Consider the following 13,964-nt stretch of genomic DNA (forward strand, 5'->3'; position numbering starts at 1 on the left):
CTGTGAGCCTGGCCCTGTGCCTTTCTCTCCAGCTTCTCAGCTATCTGGACCTTGAATTTCTCAAAGCTTCTACTTTTCACCTCCATTATACCTCATCCATTGATTCTCTCTTCAAGCCCTTAGTATGTGCCATGTTCTCTTCTAAGCAATAGATATGAATTATCTTGTTTAATTCTCACAACAATCCTGTGAGCTCTGTTTGACAGATGAGAAAACAGCCATAGAAAGGGTAAGTAATTTACTTAAAGTCCCACTATTAGTAAGTGATAGAACCAGGATTTGAACTTGGGCAGTTAATACAAGTGGACAGTTAATACAGCTATAATACAGTGGACACTGGGTTTTCAAAATGAACAATGGGCAGTTAATACAGCTATAATACAGTGGACACAGGGTTTTCAAAATGAACAATGGTTACTACCCCTCTCTACACTACTTACTACCTCCACATTTTTTCCTATCATGTTCCTGTATGAGGAAGTAGATCATCAACTGAGAGGCAGATAGACCTGGATTTAAATCCCAGACCAGTCAGTTGCTAGCTATGTGACCTTAGGCAAAGATTTTTACTTCTTACCTTTAAGTCTCAACATCTGTAAAACTAGGGGACTGGGGAGATATTGACACCTATGTCAGGAGGTTTTTGTGAGGATTAATTATAACAACATGATATACTCAACACCTGTTGTTAGGTGTTCAATAGATGAGCTTCCTTGCTTGCTTCTTCCAAATCTCTGTTATCAACTCCCTTGGCTCTCAGTTCCACCCTTGTCTGCTCCACTTTCTAGATCAGTCACCCCCTCCAAGTTCCCCCCACCCCGGGCGTGTCACTTCCTCCTCTGTAGCCTCTCAGATCAGTACACAAAGGCTGCTGCTGCGGATGGAGGAAAGGCTGCTCTGCTCGCACCTGTGAGTATCTGGGCACAGTCCTATCTCTCCTTACTAGTTCAGGCCCCACCTGATCTCAACCTCTTGGGAAGAGGGTTCTGATGACCTGGGTTCAGCTGAAACTTGAAAAAGGCTCTGAACTCCTTTCTGCATTCCTAAGATCCCCTGTCTTGTTCCCTCTTCCAGTTTCACAAGCCCTCCTTCCTCCTACCTATCTCTCTTGCATCAATTCCCCAAGAATGGGGCTGGAGGGAGGAAAAGGAGGTGTGGGAATGTATGAGTGCTATCATCTGAGTGCCTGCCATATCCTAAGGATTGTGTCAAGGTAGGGTTTTCCCAGCATTACTCCCAGCTGCTATCCCTGCTGCTTAATGCCTAATGCTCAGCTCAGACCTTCTCCAGATCGGTATCTTGGCCACAGATCCTACACTCCTGGGAGAACTGTGGCCCAGTAACTCAGTTCTGTTTCCTCCTAGTGACTCCAAGTGGGCAGTAGAGGGTTCTGCTTGACTTGGGAAGATCTGCATGGGAAGAAGCTCTGTTTCTCAGCTGCCAAGAGAACAGTAGGGTGTTTATTGGAGCCAGAATTAAGTCCAGGCGAATGGGACCACCATGAAGGGAGAGAAGGGAAGACTTAAGGAGTCCCCCAAGGACAGAAAAAGGGGATTAGGTAGAGCCCACTGGGATTAGTGGGGAGAGGGCACAACTTTCGATGATGATGGTGCTTGGGCTGGAGGGGAGAAAAGCAGCAAACCAACCATAGGTCCTGCCTTGCCTCAGTCCCTGTTCTGCCTCTAATGCACTGCGTGACCTTGGGCAAGTCACTTACCACCTGGGATCCAGATTTCCATTTGTAAAAAGATTCTGCCATTCGATTGTTAAGGTCAGAGAGAGAAGAAAAAGCAAAACGAAGAACTGTGAAGAAGTGGAAAAGAGAAAAACAGTAGATATAAAATCAAATTTTTGAATAGGATGAAGAGGAGAATGAAACAGACTATGAGAAGCAAGTGGCAGGTTACATATCCCCAAGAAAGGGAGAACAAGGGAGGGGGAGAAGAATTGGGAGAAGGGGATTGGGGTGGGCCATCCTGGGAGTCCCAGAGCCCCCTTTAGGGGAGATGAGTTGGGCTTGAGGTCTCTGGGTTTGTCCTGTCTGGGGAACCAGTGTGGTATGGAGGCCCCACCTGTGAGAGATGAGTCAAAAGTGGGCTTCGTGCAGCAGCATCTGCAGCCTCCCTGACCACAGGCGTGCAGAGCAAGCAGGGCTGAGGTTACACCAAGGCTGAGCCCTGAGCTGGCCTCTCACAGAAGGTTCCGATATATATATATATATCGATATATAAATATGTCTATATATTGATATATATATATGAGGTCACAGGTAGTCGGGGGCAGGACAAGGGCTGTCAAGGACTTGGCACCCCACCCCTTTCCTACACTCCATGCGGATCATCTGGATTTGAGCCTAGGCTGAGGAAGAGGCAGATGCTACAAGGAGTTAGCAGGTCTTTTTCATACACTGCTGATGGGGATGTAAACCAGCACAGTCTCTAAGGAGTTTATGTCAGCAATATTTGCCAATATTACAAATGATACCTATTTACTGACTCTACAAATCCTCTTCTAGGGATTTATCCTACAGATTCACTTGCGCACATGTGAAATAAGTATGTGAATTTTCACTGCAGCATTATTTACAATAGTGAACAATTAGAAACAATTTAAATCTCCATCATAAGAGACCATGATATGATACATACATGCAATGGAAAACTGTGGCTGTAAAAATGAACAAGAAAGTTCTTTATTTTGGGGGGTAGGAGGATCTCCAAGAAAGTAGTTAAAAGATGCAAAACTTCGTGTATTCTTTGTATAATTCTACCACTTGATTCTATTTAAAGAGTGTATATATGTTTATATTAATTCATAAATGCATAAAACAATCTCTAGAAAGACTATAACAAAAGGTAATAATAAATGATTATTTTGTGTGGGTATGGAAACTAGGGTGGAGCGGGGATACAACGGGAGATTTCTCACTATCTGATTTAACTTTTTGATTTTTTTATTATGGTAAAATATACATAAAATTTATCATTTTAACCATTTTAAGTGTTCAATTCAGTGGCATTAAGTACATCCACAATGCTATGCAACCATAAACGCTATTTCCAGAACTTTTTCTTCACCCCAAAAGGAAACTGTCCGTTAAACAGTCACTCCCCATCCTACACTCCTCCCCAACCCCTGACAACCACTAATCTACTTTCTATCTCTATGAATTTGTCTCGTTGGGCTCTGTCATATAAATGGAACCATACAGTACTGTGGTCTTTCGTGACTGGTTTCATTTACTCAACATAGTGTTTTCAAGGTTTGTGGATGTTGTAACATGTATCAGTACTTTCTTCTTATGGCCAAATAATATTTCATCGTATGGATATACCACATTTTATTTATCAGCTGATGGACACTGGGTTGTTTCTACCTTTTAGCTATTATGAGTAGTATTGCTATGAACATTCTTGTACAAGTTTTTATTTGAACACCCTATTTCAATTCTTTTAGGAATATACCTAGGAGTGAAATTGTTGGATCATAGGGTAATTCTATGTTTTAACTTACTTAAGAATCACCAAACTATTTTCCACAGTGGTTGTTCCCACCAGCAACGATGTTCCCGCCAGCAACGATGAAAGTTCCATTTACTCCATCCTCATCCTCATCCTTATCTACACTTATTTTTCATTTTTTTTTTAAATTAGAACCATACTAGGGAGTATGAAGTAGTATCTCACTGTGGTTTTAATTTGCATTTCCCTGATGACTAATGGTGTTGAACATCTTTTTATGTGCTTGATGGCCGTTTGTCTACCTTCTTTAAAGAAATGTCTATTTAAGTCCTTTGCCCATTTTAAAATTGGGTTGTCTTTTTGTTGTTGAGTTGTAAGAGTTCTTTATATATTCTGGATATTTATCAGATATATGATTTTCAAGTATTTTTTCATATTCTATGGTCTTTTCACTCTTGATATTGTCCTTTGATGCACAGTTTTAAATTTTGATGAAGTCTAATTTATCTATTTTTATTTTTGTTGCTTGTGCTTTTGATGTCATAGCTAAGAATCCACTGCCAAGTCCAAAACCATGAAAATTTACCCCTACATTTTTTCTAAGAGTTTATAGCTTAAGTATTCATACTTAGGCCTTTGATCCATTTTCAGTTAGTTTTTGTATATGTTGTGAGGTAAGAGTCTAACTTCATTCTTTTACATGTGGATATCCAGTCATCCCAGCACCGTTGTTGGACTGTTCTTTCCTTATTGAATGGGTTGGCACCTTTGTCAAAAATCAGTTGGCCATAAATGGATGAATTTATTTCTGGACTCTCAATTATATTCCACAGATCTATATGCCTGTTCTTATGCCAGAACCACACTGTCTTGATGACTGTGACTTTGCAGTAAAATTGGGAAGTTGGGAAGTGTGAGTCCTCCTACTTGGTTCTTTTTCAAGATTGTTTTGTATTCACAAAATTCCATGTGAATTTTAGGATCAGCTTTTCCATTTCTGTAAAAGAGGTCACTGGGATTTAAATTTTTGATTTTTGAAACATGGTAATGGATTGCCTATTCAAAATTTAATGTTTTAAAAAAATTGGAAATTTGTCTAGTCTTCCCTGGAGGTCAACCCAGGAATTACTCTGCCTTCTGGTTCTTTCTCTATTCTGGATCCCCTTTGTGCAAACTAGAGAATGGAGAGAATTTTATCACCCACGGCCTTCCTTCCTCCGTTTTCCCAGACCTTTAGAAAGTTCTTCTTATGGCCTGATCTTTAGTCCTCTTGTTACTGTGTCAGTCAAGTATAACTAACCTTCTCTGCCTCTTTCACATATTCCCTTATCTGTTCCCGCTTTCTTTCTTCTCATTCCTACTCCCTTTCTCATTTTATTTAGAGCCTATGATCTTCTTCCCTTATATAGAATCCAAGATTATAAAAGCTACAAGAGCTCAGATTATTCAATGCTCTTACTTTACAGATGTGGAAACTAAGGTCCAGAGAGAAAGTCTTACTTACCATACAGCTAGTGAGTGACTGAGGCAGGACCAGAACCTGGTCTGTTTCCTGTTTGGTTCTATTTCCACTATGGCTTGGAATCTTGGTGGACAGACCTCAGTGTAGACCTCAGTGCCCCCAGGTCCAGTGCCCAGAATCTTAGTTAGGCCGTTCTGCCCACCCTGACCTCCTGAAGTCTGCACACAGGAGGGACAGGTCTTCTCCAAGGCCCCTACCATGGCCTGGTACTGGCCCCTTCCTGCCATTTTGAAGAAACTGCTGAATCCACAGGGGGAAGTGAGACTATGAGGGGAGATAAGAGTTGGGGTAGACTTTTGAGAGGGATAACCACAGGCTAAGTTTAGAGGACTGAGAACTTGGGGAGTCTTCCCCAATGACCCATGTGTCCCCCTTTATATCCTATTACAGACCATGGTGGCTTTGTCAATGGTCCTTGTTTTCCTGCTGGTCCTGAGCAGAAGTGGGAGTGAGTTGGACACCAAGATCTCATCCCCAGGGGAGGCCACAGAATGGGGGGATCCTGATCTGTCCCTGCCGGGGTCCTGCCAGCCAGCCCCCTCCTGCCAGAAGTGCATCCTCTCACATCCAAGCTGTGCATGGTGCAAGCAACTGGTAAAGAGAAGGCTTTTGAGCCACATGTAGGTGTATGTGCAACTGGTGTGTGGGCAGCCATGAGCAGGTGTATGTGTGTGACTGTGTGGGCACATGTGTGGTGTACTCCACAGTCCTGTGTGACTGAATTTGTACATAGGATTCCTATGTGTGATTGTGTGTGTGTGTGCATAAACATGCACACACTTTTCCTGTGCATGTACATTTATATCTGTATCTGTGTCCTTGTGTATATATGGATAAGACTTGTGACTATGAATTTGGAGGAGTATGTTATTGCTGGAACTCATGCTTCTGTAAAAGCAGAGGGACCTATTATGCATGTGTACATGTGAGAAAGTTCGTCAGCTCGGGCTGCCATAATAAAATACCAGAGACTGGGTGGCTTAAGTAACAGGAATTTGTTTCTCATGGCTCTGGAGGCTGGGAAGTCCAGGGCCAAGGTGTCAGCAGATTCAGTTTCTGGTGAGAGCTCTTTTGCTGGCTTGAATATGGGCTGCAGATAAGCATTCTGGTGTCCTTTCTTATTAGGGCACTAATCCTATCATGAGGGTTCTACCCTGATTAACTCGTCCAATCCTAATTTCTTCCCAGGGGCCCTATTTCCAAATACCATCACATTGGGGGTTAATCTATAGCAGAAGTGTGTGATTGGGTTTCTGAATCCGTGTTGGGGGCTGGCAGGAGTATGTGGCTGCCTATGACTGGGATAGTAGAGGGGAAAAAGTTAGAAGCCTGTGGGTGAAAGGCTTGAGCTACTCAGTGGTCAAGAAAGATGCTGGCAACCGGTTATCTCCCTAGCTGGTCAAACAAGGCTATTCTTTGTTTATGCCTTAAACAGACAGGGCTCATAAGAGTGGCAGAGCATGAGGGGTGCCTGAGCTGGGGGTGGGGGCAGAACTCTCTCACAGGAAGGTGGAGACTTAGATAAGAGATGAGGGCAAACTCACTAGGAGGCAGAGCATGCCCAGGGGAAAGGTACATAGTAAATCTGGGAGGACTGGAAGGGAAGACAGTCTGTAGGAGGCAGAGAGCAGAGGTACCAGGTGGGGCTCTTGGGACACTCAGGTACATGTTTGCTTTCTCCAATCCCCAGACCAGAGGCTGGCACCCAGGCCCACTGAGAAGCCGCTCTAACCATTTCCTTCCTCTGTGGCTTCCCAGCCAGTCCCAGGGGTGGGTAACAGACATGGGGGAAAGGGGTCTCTACCCTTTCCTTTCCCAGGAACTGTGGGTCTTAACCTGATCCTCTTCCCATTTTGGCTTTAGCATGCAGGGGAGGTTGGACTAGGAGGCCAGGCTCCTCCTTTTTTTGTGGTGGTGAGGTCCCTGAGAGTCTCAACAGGAAGTCTGTGGCCCTAGAGGGAGGGGAAGGGTAGGCTGCTGGGGAAAAAGGGGATTAGAGATAAGGGAGGAGAAATGGGGTACTATAGGGCTCTAACAAGGAAGAAAAGGTTGGGGTTCAAGGATAGCTGTGGAAGGAAGAGGGGAGGAGGGAATCAGAGGGGCTCAGGGAATTGACTGAGAGGGATGAGGTTAGAAGTGGCGGGGATTGCAGGCTGGGAGCAGGGCTGGGGGTCTGCAGGGTACTAGGGTCCAGACGCACCTTCCCTTGTGGCTGCAGAACTTCACAGCGTCGGGGGAGGCAGAGGCACGGCGCTGCGCCCGGAGAGAGGAGCTGCTGGCTCGGGGCTGCCCCGTGGGGGAGCTGGAGGAACCCCAAGGCTGGCAGGAGGTGCTTCAGGATGAGCCACTCAGCCAGGGTGCCCGTGGCGAAGGGGCCACCCAGCTGGCGCCGCAACGGGTGCGGGTCACGCTGCGGCCAGGTGAGAGGGGCGGCGGGGCTGGGTCAGAAGTTTGGGCAGGGATCTATAAGCACCCTGTTGATACCCCTGCCGCTCCATCCTCGACCACCAGGGGAACCCCAGCAGCTCCAGGTCCGCTTCCTTCGTGCTGAGGGATACCCTGTGGACCTGTACTACCTTATGGACCTGAGCTATTCCATGAAGGATGACCTGGAGTTCGTGCGCCAACTCGGGCACGCCCTGCTGGTGCGACTGCAGGAGGTCACACATTCTGTGCGCATTGGTGAGCACAGTGCCGCCCCACCCCGCCACCTGCCAGCCCTCTGCCTCTAATTTCAACTGCCACCTTAGCCTCTGCCAACATCCTGGACACACAAGGGCCCCACCTGCTCTCTCCCAATTTTTAACAGGCCACAGGTTGCTGACATCTCTCCCCAAAGACATCCATCTTTTAGGTCAGAGCTGGAGGGGATTTAAGAGACTGTCCAGTAGGACCACTCATTTTACAGTGAGGGGTAACTGAAGCCCGGAGTCTGGAGAGACTGTGTTTAGACAGCTCCTAGGGGTCAGACAGTGCTCTGTACCTACCTACCTGGATACTGCCCTGATGCCTCTCAGGTCTGTCTCTTGGACAAAGTCTAAATGCCATTGCCCCTGGCTGTACATTCTGCGCTCATCACTTCTCCATTTGCCATCCCCTCCTTTGCCTCATACCGATACTAAACCCTACACTCTGCCTTCTTTCTCTGCCTTCAGGAAACCCCTGCCTGATTCTCATGTGTCCTTTTAATTTCTTCCATTCTCCACTTTCCTGAGCCAGTGGTCTCAGCCCTTTGCCCCTACCAGGTACTGGGTGCCATATAGGAGCACCTGGCTCCCATTACCTCCTCTAGGACCACCTCCCACCTCCCATGGATTCCTCCCTTCCTAGTCCTCAGCAGTGGCTCCTCCATCCCACTGCTGTCCTGTGACTTCTGGCACAGTTTTCACTTCTTCTCTCTCCCAGGCTTTGGCTCCTTTGTGGACAAAACGGTGCTGCCCTTTGTGAGCACAGTGCCCTCCAAGCTTCGCCACCCCTGCCCCACCCGGATGGAGCGCTGCCAGCCACCCTTCAGCTTTCACCATGTGCTGTCCCTGACTGGGGATGCTAAGGCCTTTGAGCGGGAGGTGGGGCGCCAGAGTGTGTCCGGCAACCTGGACTCACCTGAGGGTGGCTTTGATGCCATTCTGCAGGCTGCACTCTGCCAGGTGAGGAGGTGGGACGGTGATCTGAAGGACTGTTTGGGGCCAAGACTGCCACCTATGGTTGTGCAGTGTACAATTCTAGGGGGTGTCATTCATATTACAGTCACTGTAGTTTGCATATTTATTGTAACATCTTCCTAGTAGATAGGAGTTAAATAGCTTGAGGAAGAGGCATGTTTTTCTCATTCACAAGAAGGCTCCCACTAGCAGCAACCCTGCTTTGGGGGGCTGGAGAGAAACAGGGAGCTGACTCAGAACAAGGCTGGTCAAATCCTTGGCTCACATCACTGGCTGGGGTATCTCAAGGGCCATGCCTAGTTGTACAGCCTATGCCCCACCCCACCCTAGGAACAGATTGGATGGAGAAACGTGTCCCGGCTGCTGGTGTTCACTTCAGATGACACATTCCACACAGCTGGGGATGGGAAGTTGGGTGGCATTTTCATGCCCAGTGATGGGCACTGCCACTTGGACAGCAATGGCCTCTACAGTCGCAGCCCAGAGTTTGTGAGTCCCTCCCCTCCCCCAGACCCTCCCCATCTGACTCCCCCCCGTCCCCCAGCCTCACTCTCCTTACTGATAACCACCCTGCCATCTTCCCCAGAAGTTCCCCCCACAGCTCAAACAGAAACCTGTGTTATCCCACTCCCTAGACCCTCCGTCCTTGCCAAGCCTCCAGGATTCCTGTAGTTGGTGGAATCTTGGTTGCTGAATTTCCCTGGGATGAAGGGCACCTTGTGTATTGTGGAGGACTTATGCTCACCTTGTGCCCACTCCCTGCCCCAGGACTACCCCTCTGTGGGTCAGGTAGCCCAGGCTCTCTCTGCAGCAAACATCCAGCCCATCTTTGCTGTCACCAGTGCCACACTGCCTGTCTACCAGGTGAGAGCTGTCTGAATGCCAGACCCTCCCATCCTAAGCCTTCCTTAAGTCTCTCAAAGATCTATTCTCCTCTTCCCCATACATCCTCCTTCCAGACCCCCAGAAGCCCATTTCCCTAGAGCTGTGACCCACCATTTCCTGAAACCCCTCATAACTCAGGAGCTGAGTAAGCTGATCCCTAAGTCTGCAGTGGGGGAGCTGAGTGAGAACTCCAGCAATGTGGTGCAGCTCATCATGGACGCTTATAACGTGAGGGGCGAGTTGGGGGAGAATGAGGGTGGGCACTGTGGGAAGGGGGCTCTCAGGAGGGGTGGCAGAACTAAGAGGGAATAATCACATTTTGGGTAACATACCACAGCTCCTACCTGCAGTTTGTATATGGCTGTCATTAATAGTTCATTTGCCCAATCTTACATTCATCAATCTTAAGTGATTTGTGCAAAGCATAGAGCCCTGTTCTGGCAAAGAAGGAAAATTAATATTCACTGAGCTTTTATTACATGCTAAGCACTGTCCTAAGTGCACATACTGTTTTCTATCTCATTTAATCCTACTAAAATCCCTGCTTGGTAACTCTTACCATCCCTATTTTATAGATGGCGATACAGACACAAGGAGGCAAAGTGACTTGCCCAAGGTCCCTCAGATAACAGATAGAAGAGCTGAGATTTGTCTTCTAGTCAGTCTGTTCATAAAGAATTTAACATCTGGAGCCTGCTTTCATTAAGCTTATAAACAATTCAGATATTCTTCAGAGAGACCATAAAAATTCTTGTTTCTTGGGTTTAGGTCTTACCTCTGCAACTAGACTTATTGATTACAGGGACCATGTCCTAAAGCCATGGTGAGAAAATTTGAGACAGCATCAAATTTCCCAGGACAAAGTCTGGGAGAATTGCCCTTTGGACCTTATATGCACACAGCTTATATGTCCTGATTTGGGGTTTGAAAACACAGGTACTGCACATTTACAGTGCCTGGCCAGCCGCTGACCCCTAGCAGTTCCTTGTTGCAACTGCGCAGAAATGCTGTTAAAGTCCTCTGGGTCCTCATGTATATCCCTCAAGATTCTCACAGGTCCTTCCTCCAGAAATTCCTCCTGACTAGGCAAAATGGAAGGAGCCCCAAGGAAGGCTGAGGGCAGGGTTCTGGCAGAATTTGGAATGGCTGGAGAGGGCATGATGTGGGGCTGGAGTCAATCTTCATGTTGTTACTCACTCTCTTTCTACAGAGCCTGTCATCCACTGTGACTCTCGAACACTCTCCACTCCCTCCTGGTGTCCGCATCTCTTACGAATCTCAGTGTGGGGGTCCTGAGAAGAGGGATGGTGCGGCTGGGGACCGAGGCCAGTGCAACAATGTCCGAATCAACCAGATGGTGAGAGCCAGCCAAGACAGGCAGAAGGAAGGAAGTGGGGGTGGGAGTGGGAAATTGAAGCAGGCAGGAAAAGATGGGGGGCAAGCAGAGAGAACAATGCAAAAGCATGGGGTAGTCCTCCAACCATCCCTTCTGAAGGGATTTAATGAGCAGCTTCCTCAAGTGTATTGCTAGGAGGTGAGTGTTAGCATGACCTTGTCCTTTAATTTACTAAGGAATAGAGTTCTGGATGATCAATGGGTTTGGGAGTGTTGGGGGGGTGTGTGTGTACATATGTGTGCATGCACATGCACACATGGGCGCGCATATAATCTTAGTTTGATTTCTGCCCGTCTTGTCCTCAGGTGAATTTTTTAGTTACTCTCCAAGCTACCCACTGCCTCCAAGAGCCCCATCTTCTGAGGTTACGAGCCCTTGGCTTCTCAGAGGAGCTGACTGTGGAGTTGCACACACTGTGTGATTGTAATTGTAGTGACACTCAGCTCCAGGGTCCCCACTGCAGTGATGGCCAGGGATACCTACAATGCGGGGTGTGCAGGTGAGGGCTGCCTGCTTTCGTTCACCCATGTAGTTCTCTACATATGACCAGCCCCTGCATTCCTCTTCCTCTGCTTTCCATCCTAGACTGCACCCTGATTTTCATCACTTGAAGCTTCTCAGATGTGCTGAGATGCTCCCATTGACCAGGACTCCCTCTGCTCTTCTATTCCTTGGTGCATTGCTGTACTTCGTATCCCTTCAACCACCCTTCCATCTCTAGCTCTTGGGAGATCTTGGGTTTAGAGGATAGTGTGAAAGACAAGTCAAGGGATGGTCAAATTCTCTGCCCCACATTTTCTTTCTCTGTCTTCCCCTCCCAGTTGTGCTCCCGGCCGCCTGGGTCGATTCTGTGAGTGCTCTGAAGCTGAGCTCTCCTCCTTGGATCTGGAATCTGGGTGCCGAGCCCCCAATGGGACAGGGCCCCTGTGCAGTGGGAAAGGACAGTGCCAGTGTGGACGCTGCAGCTGCAGTGGACAGAGCTCCGGGCACCTGTGCGAGTGTGATGATGCCAGCTGTGAGAGACATGAGGGCATCCTCTGTGGAGGTACCTGGAGACTGTGGGGAGGGTAGGGTCAGAGTGGTTCTCCCAAGGGTATTTAGGCTCTGGGATCTTCAAGGCACTAAGGGCGAGTAACAAAGATTCCGATATAGGAGTTGGAGCATGTGTCTGGCATATTTGAGAGGGAATAGGATGCACATGAACATATCAGTTCTAGGCAGCCTATGATGTCTATTGTATGTGGCTCTGTCCCAGGCTTTGGCCGCTGCCAATGTGGAGTGTGTCACTGTCACGCCAACCGCACGGGCAGAGCGTGTGAATGCAGTGGGGACATAGATGGCTGTGTCAGTCCCGAGGGAGGGCTCTGCAATGGGCATGGACACTGCAAATGCAACCGCTGCCAGTGCTTGGATGGATACTATGGTGCCCTATGTGATCAGTGCCCAGGCTGCAAGACACCATGTGAGACACACAGGTGAGGCCTCACGTTTTACATTTTGGGAGTAGGGGCATAGCAGGGCTTGCTGGGCCACTGCCACCTGCCTGCTTTTTCCTGCATATGGTGTGGGTGACAACTGTCCAGCTGGTAAAATTATTGGCATCCACTGGACAGGGACTGTGCAGAGTGTGGGGCCTTTGAAACTGGTCCCCTGGCTACCAACTGCAGCATGGCTTGTGCTCATGCCAACGTGACTCTGGCTCTGGCTCCTATCCTGGATGATGGCTGGTGCAAAGAGAGGACCCTGGACAACCAGCTGCTGTTTTTCCTGATAGAGGATGAAGCTGGAGGCAGGGTCGTGCTGAGAGTGAGACCCCGAGAGAGTAAGTGGGCAGGGATGCTGTGGACACTTCAAATGGAGTCCTGGAAGTTTGATGGGTAGGGATTCAACTTGGGGAAGAAAGGTAAAGATAATGGGAAACCTGGCTAGGGGTTGAAGCAGAGCTATGAATCCAGGCACAAGTGTAGGGGATGGACCAAGTGGACAAGGCTAAGGCCCCGGGCACTAAGGATAACCTTGGACCCTGCTGGGTTCGTTTTCAATAGTAGGCAGGGCTGGGGAGGCTGGATGGGGCTGGATACACATACACTGTGGGCAACTGTTCATCAATCCCTATGCTCCAGAACCCAGAAGTGTGTGTTGTTTCTCACCTACAGAGGGAGCAGACCACACCCAGGCCATTGTGATAGGTTGTGTGGGGGGCATTGTGGCAGTAGGACTGGGGCTGGTCCTGGCTTACCGGCTCTCAGTAGAAATCTATGACCGTCGAGAATACAATCGCTTTGAGAAGGAACGGCAGCAGCTCAACTGGAAGCAGGTAAGGAGACTGCCCACTGAGTGGGTCTTACTTGCTTTCCTTGGTTAGGTCCTCTGTTGCTTTCTCATTCCACCCTCAGCTCTGATAACTACCATGAAGCCCCTTCCCACCCTCCCAGGTCTGTGCCTCCTCTGTTCCATTCCTCTGCTAACTTCCATCAAGTCCTGGGGTCTGGCTCAAGTTCTAGGTTGGCTTTTAGGTCCAGGTCCAGAAGTCCTGGGACTTTCCCTCATCATTTCCAACCTCTTTCCCCAGGACAGCAATCCTCTCTACAAAAGTGCCATCACGACCACTGTCAATCCTCGCTTTCAAGAGACAGAGAGTCCCCTTCTCTGAAGGGGGTAAGGATACTTACCCTAGGGCTCTTCTCACTGGGGAGATGGTGGGAAACGTGGGGGGAGGGTCTGTCAGGTAGTGGCTGGGTAGGAGACTAATCCAGTGCTGGAGTGGTCACTACCTACTCTGTTCTCAGTGACACCCAAGAGGGTTGCCTCCTGTTGCAACTTTGTTTCCCTACCTCACAAGGAGTGGGGTTTACCCCATCCATGTATACAATAAAGTCTAACTTTCAATTGAAGCTGTCATTTGCTTTATCCCAAGGTCAAAACAGGCTGTGAAGCTGGGAGCCCCTCTTGCCACCTGAGGGCAGGGGAAGATTCTCAAACTTAAATGTGTAGGAGAGCCAGTAAGTGATTGCCAGGGAAGCAGCTGGTTCAGATGG

General features: G+C 48.2%; 1 protein-coding gene across 1 annotated transcript; it reads left to right on the top strand.

Moving 5' to 3' along the window:
• The first annotated feature begins 379 nt into the window (after positions 1–379).
• Positions 380–13,815, top strand: ITGB7 (integrin subunit beta 7). The gene is made up of 15 exons (XM_011375829.2): positions 380–909; positions 5,374–5,577; positions 7,202–7,403; positions 7,495–7,665; positions 8,389–8,630; positions 8,976–9,134; positions 9,414–9,509; positions 9,669–9,758; positions 10,741–10,887; positions 11,232–11,425; positions 11,748–11,971; positions 12,182–12,401; positions 12,540–12,748; positions 13,083–13,243; positions 13,499–13,815. Exons 1-15 carry the CDS (start codon positions 667–669, stop codon positions 13,577–13,579), a joined length of 2,643 nt encoding a protein of 880 aa, XP_011374131.2. The 5' UTR covers positions 380–666; the 3' UTR covers positions 13,580–13,815.
• Positions 13,816–13,964: the final 149 nt, after the last annotated feature.

Source organism: Pteropus vampyrus, unplaced genomic scaffold (genome assembly GCF_000151845.1).
Source record: "Pteropus vampyrus isolate Shadow unplaced genomic scaffold, Pvam_2.0 Scaffold276, whole genome shotgun sequence".
Classification (NCBI taxonomy): Eukaryota; Metazoa; Chordata; class Mammalia; order Chiroptera; family Pteropodidae; genus Pteropus; species Pteropus vampyrus.

Coding starts and splice junctions, on each gene's coding strand:
- ITGB7 (XM_011375829.2), top strand. CDS start 667: ATGATATACTCAACACCTGTTGTTAGGTGTTCAATAGATGAGCTTCCT. Junction 9,759..10,740: donor TCATCATGGACGCTTATAAC/GTGAGGGGCGAG, acceptor CTCTTTCTACAG/AGCCTGTCATCCACTGTGAC. Junction 12,402..12,539: donor ACACCATGTGAGACACACAG/GTGAGGCCTCAC, acceptor TCCACTGGACAG/GGACTGTGCAGAGTGTGGGG.